Source organism: Capra hircus, unplaced genomic scaffold (assembly GCF_001704415.2).
Source record: "Capra hircus breed San Clemente unplaced genomic scaffold, ASM170441v1, whole genome shotgun sequence".
Lineage (NCBI taxonomy): Eukaryota > Metazoa > Chordata > Mammalia > Artiodactyla > Bovidae > Capra > Capra hircus.
Window position 1 is genome coordinate 115,438 of NW_017189629.1, and position 11,293 is coordinate 126,730.

The 11,293-nt window shown below is 35.3% G+C and overlaps 1 protein-coding gene across 5 annotated transcripts in view; it reads left to right on the top strand.

Moving 5' to 3' along the window:
- The window catches only part of USP9X (ubiquitin specific peptidase 9, X-linked), a 117,456-nt gene extending 106,452 nt beyond the window's left edge, over positions 1-11,004 (top strand). For 3 of the 5 annotated variants that reach the window (XM_018044571.1, XM_018044570.1, XM_005700913.3), the window contains exons 39-45: positions 933-1,118; positions 1,585-1,805; positions 1,992-2,080; positions 4,586-4,742; positions 4,960-5,220; positions 5,535-5,630; positions 7,087-11,004. In XM_018044571.1, the coding sequence (XP_017900060.1) occupies positions 933-1,118; positions 1,585-1,805; positions 1,992-2,080; positions 4,586-4,742; positions 4,960-5,220; positions 5,535-5,630; positions 7,087-7,224 (1,148 nt within the window). In that variant the 3' untranslated portion in view covers positions 7,225-11,004. The remainder of the gene's footprint in view (positions 1-932; positions 1,119-1,584; positions 1,806-1,991; positions 2,081-4,585; positions 4,743-4,959; positions 5,221-5,534; positions 5,631-7,086) is intronic. The other 2 variants (XM_013976575.2, XM_005700914.3) reach the window with 1 other exon arrangement.
- The last annotated feature ends 289 nt before the right edge of the window (positions 11,005-11,293 follow it).

Sequence of the window (11,293 nt, forward strand, 5' to 3'; positions counted from 1 at the left end):
TTCATTAGATGTAAGGCCAGTAGGATTTGGTGATTGGATATTCAGGGAAGGGTAACATGGAACAGACATTAAGAATGATGCCCAGAATTCCAGCTTACTAAACTGACCAGGTAGTAGTGCCATGTACGGAGCAGGGGAGACACAGGAAGAACATGGACAGGGAATTTGAGTCTTTGTGACACCCAAATAGAGGTGTCTAGTAGAACAGGATCTATTTGGAAGTATTTTTGAATCAGCTGAATAAAAACAGCTGGAACTTGAAGCCATTAGAATGGGTTTGATCATCCAGGGAAGGCATACAGTGTGAGGATATAGCCTGACATGGGAACTTGGAGGACCATCACTTTTTAAGAGACAGGAGGAGGACTCAAATAATAACAAGAAGAGGTAGAAAGAAAATAAGAGAGGAACCCAAGAAAGGGTGAAATGGTTACAATTTGAGAACTATTCCTTAACTTTAAACCAGAAAGAGGGGCAGAAGCCAGGTAAGCATGAGTTGAAAAGCAGGCAAACGAGAAAGTAGAGGGAACGAGGTTAGGCGTCTTTCAAGAAGCTTGGCTTAGAAGAAAGAAGAAAGGCAATTTATAAGAGAATTCTGATTTCTCCATTTTCGGCGTTCATTTAGGATTGCCGTCTAGGCTGGTCCCTGAGACTCCCCAGGCCGTAGAAAGTGTCCAGAGGATTGCAATGTCATAGTTACTGTTTAACCATTTAATACTTAACTCCAATTAGGTTTTTGGTTCTTCTAATTTTTTTAATAATTATTTTTTGTATTATTATTTTTTAATAATACTCTGAATGCCAGGTAAAAGTAATCTTCTGTTCATAAAGGTTGTTGAAAAAAAATAACTACTTTATTATGAAGCCCTTCCGTCCCAGTTCTTTCATATAATTCTTCCCCTCTCTTCCTGCTTCTCCCTTCTGTACTAAAGGTGTGGCAGAGAAGACACAGCTTCTGAAATTGAGTGTACCTGCTACCTTTATGCTTGTGTCTTTAGACGAAGGTCCAGGTCCTCCAATCAAGTATCAGTATGCTGAATTAGGCAAATTATACTCAGTAGTGTCACAGCTAATCCGCTGTTGCAATGTCTCATCAAGAATGCAGTCTTCAATCAATGGTAAAGTCAAATACTCCATTCTTTACATTGGTTTTAAAGTACTGCTGACCCTAAATAGTACCTCATTAAAAGTGATTCTGAAGAAGTTTCAGTATAAAACAAGAAATCTGTGAAAGTCCATGCTTTGGAATATTTTATATTTTGAGTCCTGCATGTTTTTCACATGCTTAAAAGGGAATCTTTCTATCTACTTGCTACTGAGGTTGGTATCTTGTTTATGAAGTAGTAGTGTAACAACTAACTTTTAAATAAGAAAACACCAGTATTGGTATTTAACTTTTATGTTTTATCATCTTGATATATCTGATCATTATAATGCTTCATATTACTTTCTTTGCACTTGGGAAATGATCTATATTATTTTTTTTCTTTAAAAAAAATGATAAAGCTATTTTCTGTAGTGAAAGCTGGATATTCTTGTGGAGAAGCCGATTAGTTTTTCATTGATGACAAATCTGTATTCTAGGTAACCCTCCTCTTCCCAATCCTTTTGGTGATCCTAATTTATCACAACCTATAATGCCAATTCAGCAGAACGTGGCAGACATTTTATTTGTGAGGACAAGTTATGTGAAGAAAATCATTGAGGACTGCAGCAACTCAGAGGAAACCGTCAAATTGCTTCGTTTTTGCTGCTGGGAGAATCCTCAGTTCTCATCTACTGTCCTCAGTGAACTTCTCTGGCAGGTTAAAGGAAAATATACATTCATATGTCTCTATAACTTGTTGTTTTATTTTTATTATATTTTTAAGTATACAATTACACTAGTTTTAGGTGTGCAACATAGTGATTTGATGTTTTTACACATTACAAAGGGATCACCCCGGTTGCTGCTTTAAATAAGTTCTTTACTACATTTTACGTGTTTTCAGGTGGCATATTCCTACACTTATGAACTCCGGCCCTACTTGGATCTGCTTCTGCAGATCTTGCTGATTGAGGACTCCTGGCAGACTCACAGGTAGCTACCCTTTTTTTGTTTCTTGCCGAGTTCTTAGAGTAAGTGAAATTAACAGCACATTTACTTTTTTTAACCTCTTGGAAGTCTAATAATAAATGTTTTATTGTAAAACTTAAGGATGAATAAAATGGTTCCCTCTTCCCTCACAACTTTTGCCCAAGTTGCATACTTAATATACTAACTTTTTTCTTTCAGTTGGCGTTATGTTTTTTATTTGGAGGAATATTTTGGTAGATGTTTCCATTTCTTCAGTGATGCTCTAGAGTTATTTCAGGATTGGATTACGTTAGTTTTAGAATTATGTGAGAGTCCCTTTGGTAAATAAGTATAGGCGGTTCCCAATATTCATAGTATAGTTAATGATCTCTGAAAGTCAGCGTGAACACTGAGCAAGTACTAGGTCATTGCTCCTGAGTGGATATAGAGTTAGGTTCGTACAAGCCTCTGGGTACATTTTTTTTCAACCAATCAATACATAACCTTTTTAAAAATGTGTTCTGTTTAAAGAAATCTTATTTAATATATATTGAAGAATTTGTTGGTAAATGATTAAGAATTTGTATAGTAGACTGCTTCCTCTCTGTCACTATAACTAAAACAGAAACCTGAAAACAAGTTCTGTAACAACAAAATGCTTAAAGAGAAATTAAAGTCTTGAGTCTTAGTGCGGATTGCAAATGCCAGAAATCATGAAATAATATTTTCAAATTATTCACCAAAATTAACAATCATAGATTTCAAACAGTTAATAATATAAAAGTTGAATTAAACCAGAAATCAGTTTTCCATTAAACACAAAATTTAATAGTTCTAAAACTGTAGCTGTTTATTTTGAACCCTTCTCAATATGATCAGAGGATTTAAAACTTATGAGTCAGTTGAAATGGAATCTTAAGTTTTCACTATTTTCTTTTGAAAATGTTATAAACATGTATAGCTTTAAACCAGTTAGCCATATCTTAGGCCTCATTAGAATAAGTAATAACACTAAAGGCACATGTGCTGGTTTAAACATGGGAATTTGTTTTTTGTGTAATAAGATTGTTGTTATGATTCCCTGTCACCAGGCTTGAAAATAATTTTCTCATAGTGGGCTTTTAGTCATTCGGTAAACTGTGTATTTATATAGGAGCATCTCCCATGGGCTTGGCACTGTTAGGCATTGAGGAACAAGGGAGGCAAAGATAATATTGATTAAAAATGGCATTTGTAAAGGAGTTGATTCATTATCGCTTGAAAAAATTGAAGGTAAAAACAGAAAATACACTGCAGTGTTTCAGATTAAATAGCAGAAAGCCCGTACGTGGTTGATTGTGTGGCCTGAGATGGTTTAACTTTGCAAAATTACAAAGCTATTTCCAAACAAAATGAATTTTAGGAATGCATGTAAGTAATACAAAAAAAAAAAAAACTTGTCTTTTGATATGAAACATTCTATTAAGTAAAATGTACAATGTATAAAAAGGTTTTTTAAAATTACTGACTATACAGATAATGTTTCTTTATTGAGATAAAATTCACTATTTGTTTTTTAATTCACTATTTTAACCATTTTGAAATATGCAATTCAGTGACTTTTAGTATATTTAGTGTTGTGTAACCATTACCACTGTCTAATTCCATTCATTTTCATCACTCTGGAAGGAAAATCCAAACCCAGTTAAGCAGTCACTTCCTAGTCCCCCTATCCCCCACCCTCTGACACCCACTCGTCTGCTTTCTGTCTCTCTAGATTTGTCTATCTATGGGCAAATACCCAGGACTTGGATATTCCATTCATCTCATATGATCGGAATCATACAATATGTTCTTTTGTATCTGGCTTCTTTCACTTAGCATAGTTTTCAAATGTATCCATGTTAGAGTACATATCTGTAATTCATCCCTCTTCATGACTGAATAATATTCTGTTGTATGGATACATTACATTTTACATATTTGATCATTTGTTGGTGGATATTTGGGTTTCCACCTTTTGGCTGTTGTGAATAATTCTGTTGTGAACATTCATGTACACATTTTGTATTTTCAAAAAAACACCTGTTTTCAATTCTCTTTTTATATAGCTCAGTAGAATTGCAGGCAGGTAATTTTTTAAATATCTTTTGAAAAATTGGAAGTATTCATAACCAGATTTACTATTTTACCCATTTCTAAGTGTGCAGTGTTGTTACCATCACTGCTATCCATCCCCGGAACTTTTTCATCATCCCAAACTGAAACTCTGTACCCATTATTCTTGCTTTCTCTGACTTGTGCCTATTTTGAATACCTTGTATAAGGAATCATACAATATTTGTCGTTTTGGATCAGAAATAAGTTGGTTCTAGGCAGCCATATGACCTTGGGTGCAAGCCTTTTAACTTCTTTTTTTCTTAGAAGTGTTCAAGTAATAGATCACATGACTATACCAAAGACCTTTTTTGAATGGCCCATAGTAGGCACTTGGTAAATGTTAGCTGCTATTTGACTTTAGAAGTTTTAATTTATGTTGTTCCCTTTCAGAATTCACAATGCACTTAAAGGAATCCCAGATGACCGCGATGGGCTATTTGACACAATCCAGCGCTCTAAGAATCACTATCAAAAAAGAGCATACCAGTGTATAAAATGTATGGTAGCTCTCTTTAGCAATTGTCCTGTTGCTTACCAGATTCTACAGGTGAGGGTTTTTTCTCTGTGTCTGTGTGTGTGTGTATAATTGTGTAGAAACCTCTGTGTGTGTGTGTGTGTGTGTGTGTATAATTGTGTAGAAACCTGAATCTAAGGATTCTGTTTTAAAAGACGAGAATTACGAGAATTTGGAGTTGTCGTTTCAAGTTAACTTTGAAAAACACTGCAAAACCTTTTTACATACATGGCTTTATTTTCTTTTGAAGGGCAATGGAGATCTTAAAAGGAAGTGGACCTGGGCAGTGGAATGGCTTGGGGATGAACTTGAAAGACGACCATACACTGGCAATCCTCAATACACTTACAACAATTGGTCTCCTCCAGTGCAAAGCAATGAAACATCAAATGGTTATTTCTTGGAGAGATCACATAGTGCTAGGATGACACTTGCAAAAGCTTGTGAACTCTGTCCAGAGGAGGTAAAAAAAGCCACCAGTGTGCAGCAGATAGAAATGGAAGAAAGCAAAGTAATTCTTTACTTTATAGGGCCAGTGTTTATATATTACTGATAATGGGGGAAGAATTATGTGGAGTTTTGTTTGCTTTAATATGTATACTATATGTGGTCTTAACTTAATGAGGGAGTCTTTTAAAGAAATTTTGGGGAAATTGCCTGAATCTAGTATTTCTGAGAGAAGCCAAATCAGGTTTCTTTCAGTTATTTTATCTGTAATAAAATTTGTTAGTGGGTTGGGGTTTTTTTTAAGATTTTATTTAAAAAAAAAAAAAACAAAATTGAATTTGTCTACATAATTCTTTATTTTTAAATATTTAAAATCAGGAGCCAGATGACCAAGATGCCCCAGATGAGCATGAGTCACCTCCACCTGAAGATGCCCCGTTATACCCCCACTCACCTGGATCTCAGTATCAGCAGGTATATCAGGCTTAGTTTGTGTTTTTATCCCCTAGAATTTTTATGCATTATTTATTTATAGGATGGCTAAGTTTTTTGTTGCCACTGTAAAGTAACGGGGATAATCTAGACCAGCTTTGGGGGCATGATCAAAAGAGGAATGGTTGGCATGGGGTCACAGTGTGATACGTTTGAGCTTTGCCTGTGGTGTTTCCTGGTCAAATATATGCACCCCTCTTGTACTTGGTAGATGAAGTTAGTAAAAACTGTGATCATTTGTATCAATATAAAATGATAATATTTAATATAATGGATTAAGATGACATTTCCCAGTAGGCCAAGTCTACGAGTAGAGATATGAAATATGGCAGTGAAGGAAGACCCTGGGTATAGCAAATGAACTGTTTGCTTACATAGCATAACCAAGACTTCAATGACAGTAAAAAATTATTGGAAAAAAGTCAGGGATTTGACAGATTTCCATGAATTTTTTTAGAAGATCAATAACTATATTTAGATGAAGAAACTTTCTAAATGAGAATGTGTCTAAGTCCCAGGTGTGACTAATTTCGATCTTTTGTGGCAGGGATTCTGGAACAAGCGTTGGAATCCCCTGGTGGAGTGTTGAGGGAGGGGCACCCCAGAGTTTCTGATTCGATAGGTTTAGGAGATGGGAGCAGAAAAATCTACTTTTCTAATGAGTTCCCAGGTGATGCTGCTGCTGGTCTGGGAACCATGCTTTCAGAACCATTATTTAAGCATTCTTACAGTTCATAGTAGAAATAGAAGCATGCTGGCTAATTAGAAGATGCATATTCAAGATATTTATTTTCCTAATAGAAATTACAGAAAGTGAAAGCCTAAAATCTTCTTGGCTTGGCTGGCAGGAATGTGCAGAAAAATGAGAGTTCAGGGGTTTAAAACATTAAGGACCCAAATACAGCAGGAGAAGAATTACTTCCCTCAGCCCTGAGAAAGCTCATGCTTAATCATACCTGATTAATCCATTATCTTCAATGTTGTTTTGGTTTCATTAACATCATTCTGTGTTGAGGGTTGTTGCTTATGCAGATCTCATATGATCATTTAGTCAGATTTCTTGTATAGAAGTTTCAAGGTGCTTAGAGTGAGAATGGATGTGTTCTGGCACTTTTGTGATTTTTTTTTTTTTTTTTTTTTTTAACCACAAGCAATAATGGGCTCTGTTATCCCTTATTGGTCAGACTTGAATGTGAATAATTTGGAGCACTTTAAATCACCTTGGCCAAAGAATTACACCTACGCTGCTCTTGGGGCTTTGAAGCTGTCTTTTTTTGTTTCAAACCAGTGTTTGTCATCATTAGCCCAAGCGTATTTCCTTGTTAAGTCCCAGGAATAAAAAGAAATGTTTACATTTCCACAGACTTCAGCCTGTGGTCTTTAAAGTTGAAGTTCACTATATTAAGTTGTAACATGCAGATCTTGTCTCCCCTCCCAGAATAACCATGTGCATGGACAGCCGTACACAGGCCCTGCGGCGCATCACATGAACAACCCCCAGAGAACTGGCCAGCGAGCACAAGAGAATTACGAAGGCAGTGAAGACGTGCCCCCACCCCAGACGAAGGACCAGTGAATGCACACGATTAGCTGGCTCCATCAAGACTGTGCACCCAGGCCTTACAGTCCAACCTTTTTCTGTGTCTGGCTAATATTTAAAACTAGAAAAAACTATTCCTAATCAATATGGAGTGGAAAGTTTATTCACTGTCTTATCTGCAGAAATTTGCTGTCAATATATAACTCGCCTGCAGTGGAAAGTGTATAGTGTTTTGTAATAAATGGCCTGATGCTAATGTGTAAATGGCAAAGGTGTATATAGTATATTAATGTCTGACTGTTAATTCTTAAGCAAGACTTTTTTCTTGATGAGACTCACAGATCTACAAAACCTACAAAAGTTAATTTTCTTGTTATACCCATTGCACTCTGCAACCAGTGTTGCCTGCCTGATGGCAGTTGGATCAACTCCTTTACAAAAACAAAAAATAAACCAACAGCAACAAACCAGAGCCCATCCATGTCAGCCACACCAATAGTTTCATGTTAATTCTTTGCCACTGGAGTCAGTTTTATTATGAGCAATGTAAGGCTGGTAACCTTTAAATTATTTGGTTGATGTGGAAAATTGGTGATGTAACATTGTTTCTAGATCTTTTTCATTGCCTTTTTATTCTGATGTTAGGTTAATCACTTTGAAGCTATAGTTATGCTGTAACATTTAGCATGGCTTCACACCAGGTTAGTGTAGCCAATGAGGAAAAAATTACCATAATGACAGCAGTTGTCCCAGTGTGACAGCTGTATTGCTCAGAGCTTTTCCTTCTTACACCTAGAATATAAAATAGAAAAACAAGGGGAGAAGTGTGATAAACAGGTGGATTTCAGTTACACATATGTTGCTTACATCTTAATGTTTGACAATTCAATCTCTGGGTGGGATAAAGAAACTTTAAGTGTCAGTAATGGGAATTTTAAAAGATTTAAAACAAATATGCAAAAATTTGCTATGCCAGGATGCTCAGAGCATAATAGAAGACTGTATTTGGTGTGCTTGTTTTGTTTCTTTTGTAGAGCTTACTAGGAGAACCTTCTAAAACTTGCCTTCTGCTGGATCCCAGTGAAGCGGAGGTCATCAGAAACCCACAGTACTTGGAATACCATTGCACCAAGATGTTTGCTGAGCTGCCGCTCAGTCACAGTTTTACTTGAAAGCAAGAGTTGTCCTAGCTCCTTCTCCATTATTCCAAAAATTTTCATGTTTGAAGCAGGGTCTAATTAAAAAGAAAACTGGTTAATATAATTGAGGTATCAATATCAGAATAAACATTTAAGATGATAAATTCATCAGTTAATACTGTATTTAAAAGAGAATTGGTAACTTGAATGTGTGTAATTTTTTGGAACCTGTCTAAAAACCAAATACCCCTGCAAACAGATACAGTCCACCCTATTCTATTTAAATATTTTGCTGTTTTATTTTATAGAAATTATTTTGCTGAATTCACAAATAGAATTTGATTTAAGAAGAACTTTTTGTCCTGTGGTGTGTTTTGGGGTTTTTTGTTGTTGTTACTTTTTTTTTTTTTTAAGGACTGGAAATTAAGGTTAATTCTGTGCATAGCACACCTAGACATGACCCTGAAGTCAGGAGTTCAGTCACATTGAGTTTTTGTGCACAGAAAGATTTGACCTTTGGCCCTTGACTAAAGATTTAAGAGAAAAACAGGATGTTGACACTGTAAAAGTTTCCTAACATAATCAATCTTGTACTTTTTGTATGTTTTTTATATACATGTATATTTAATGAGCACAAGCTTGGTTGTATTTTTTACAATTCAGTTAATAGGCAAATGTTTTGTCAAAAAGGCTATAGTTGGAATTGAACAAAGCAGAAACAAAATTGAGAATGTGTTATTTTGTGATTAAAGGGGGCAGGTATTTAAGAAGAAGCTTTGGATATCTTATTTGCAGTACTCTGTAGTCAGTCTGCTTCTAGGTTTTCTGTAACATTAGGAAAATTTGACACCAGATAGAGCCTCTTTTTACCTTAAGTATATTACATATGAGTTTAAGTGTGAGCCAAAGTCATACACACTATTCTGCAATTCCAATTGGTAACTTGAATTTAGAAGTTCCTCAATTCCAAGTTTCCTTAACAATGAGCAAACATAGGTTAAATTTATTTGAACAACTTGCTATCATAAATTACACTGTCTAACCATCTGAGGTGATTTGTGTGTCTTCTGGTCCTTAACAAAAGTATGTAATATACTTAATTTAAAAACGAATGACTTCTAGATGTGAAAACTTGACATTTTAAAAGGCTGTGAATTTTTCTCCTTGGAGGGAGATCCCACCTTGGCTGCTTTGAGGGCTTGTGAATCCTTTCCCCCTCCACTTGAGGAAGAGTGGTCTGTGCTGTGATCAGGATCTAGGGAAAGTGAATGGAAAGAGTTAATTTTGTTTGTGCAAATTATTTTCTCTATTTAACTCTTAAGCAAGCATTAATGTATAACTGAAAATTTTAAGATGCATGTTATTGTAAGAGCAACATAGCAGTGATTTTGAGGTCTTTTTCTGAACACAAATGGCACATTTTAAACTTCAAGTCTTCAAAGTGCCTACAGATTATTTAATTCTCCCTCAACTGATTTCTTGAGCCATATATATATTTCCCACTTTAAATGTTTGTTGCAGAATCACTAGTCTTCCTTTCAGAGAAGTACCCCTGAAAATTCTAAATGGCATGGTTACTTTTTAGGAGACAGTAGAATCTGTTAACATAAAGACTGAAGATATTTGCATTGTTAATCTCTGTGAACAAGGGCTTTGCCCTATTGGATCTAAGTATTTCATTGCACAACTTGGCAAAAACCATACTGCTGCTGTTTCTAAGCCCTCTACCAACCAAATTTTCATGTTCAGCATTGTCAAGGCAGAAATAAGAACATCCTCATATTTGGGATTTTTGTCTTCATTGATTTTTCTCTCAATGATAATTTCCCAGCCTTGTCTTTCAGCTGTTATGTGTACAAATTTAGAATTATGAAAATGTTTTCTATTTTTTTCATGATTAACTTTTATTAGTGAATGATAACAATTTAAGTATTTAACCCTAGTAGTGGGTTAAAAAGATGAGGAGCCTTTTTTATTTGAATTACATTTATAAATGAAAGCAAGTCTGTGAATACTCAGATGACTACTCCAAAATAGTTCCATTTTTTTCTTATTTTTCCAGCTGGAACTCTTACTTTGCTGAATCTTGTGGTTAATTTTGGTGGATATATCCTGCCTTATTTAGAATTATAACTGGATTTTTTAAAATTGCCTTTTCATAAGTGCCCAATTTTGGTCTCTAGTTTGAAGGTATTACATACTGCCGAGAAAGTAAACACTGCTCCTCTCCCTCCAGTTTTTGTGTTACTGATTTTAAAACAAACGTTCAGTACTGGTTTCCTAGTGGGGCTCAACTAAAATAGGGCCTGCGCCTATGTGAGTGTTTAGTGTTTGAAAATAAGGTTTTGGGTGTGGTAAATCACTACGGAAGTGCTAAATGTATTAACAACTTGCTGCCGATTGTATTTACAATTATTTTAGATTATTTTACGTCTGCAGAAATGTAGCACTTTTCCTCCGAATTTATAGGTCTAAGAAAAAAGGGGGAAAGGTGCACCATGTTTTAAACTTGCAAATGAGTGAAAAATTTTTTTGCATTTTGAAATCCAGATTCCTAAAAGGAAATCTCACCACCCAGATCACATACTTCTCAGCCTTTTACAAGCCAACAGACTGAAGATTGTCCACAGTTCCTAAGATTTAGCACATATACAAAAATAAAACTTTATAAATTAAATTTCGGTTTCCCCTTTTATTTATTAAAATAAGATTTTCTAAATGGAAGGTAAATTAGAGGTATAATTGATCTGAAGGGAACTTTAAAAGGAAAATGTAAGTAGAGGGATGCAGCCCTTAATTTGCATCTTCACATCTAAGCCTTTCAAATGAGATTGTGGTCTAACTATTGACAACCCTTCATTCTAAAACCAAGATTGGTCAAACACTCGGTTTCAAAGTTCACTTAAATCAGCCATAAAGCAGGTCACATATTTGAGGGGTGTTCAGTCATGTCCAACTCTGCGACC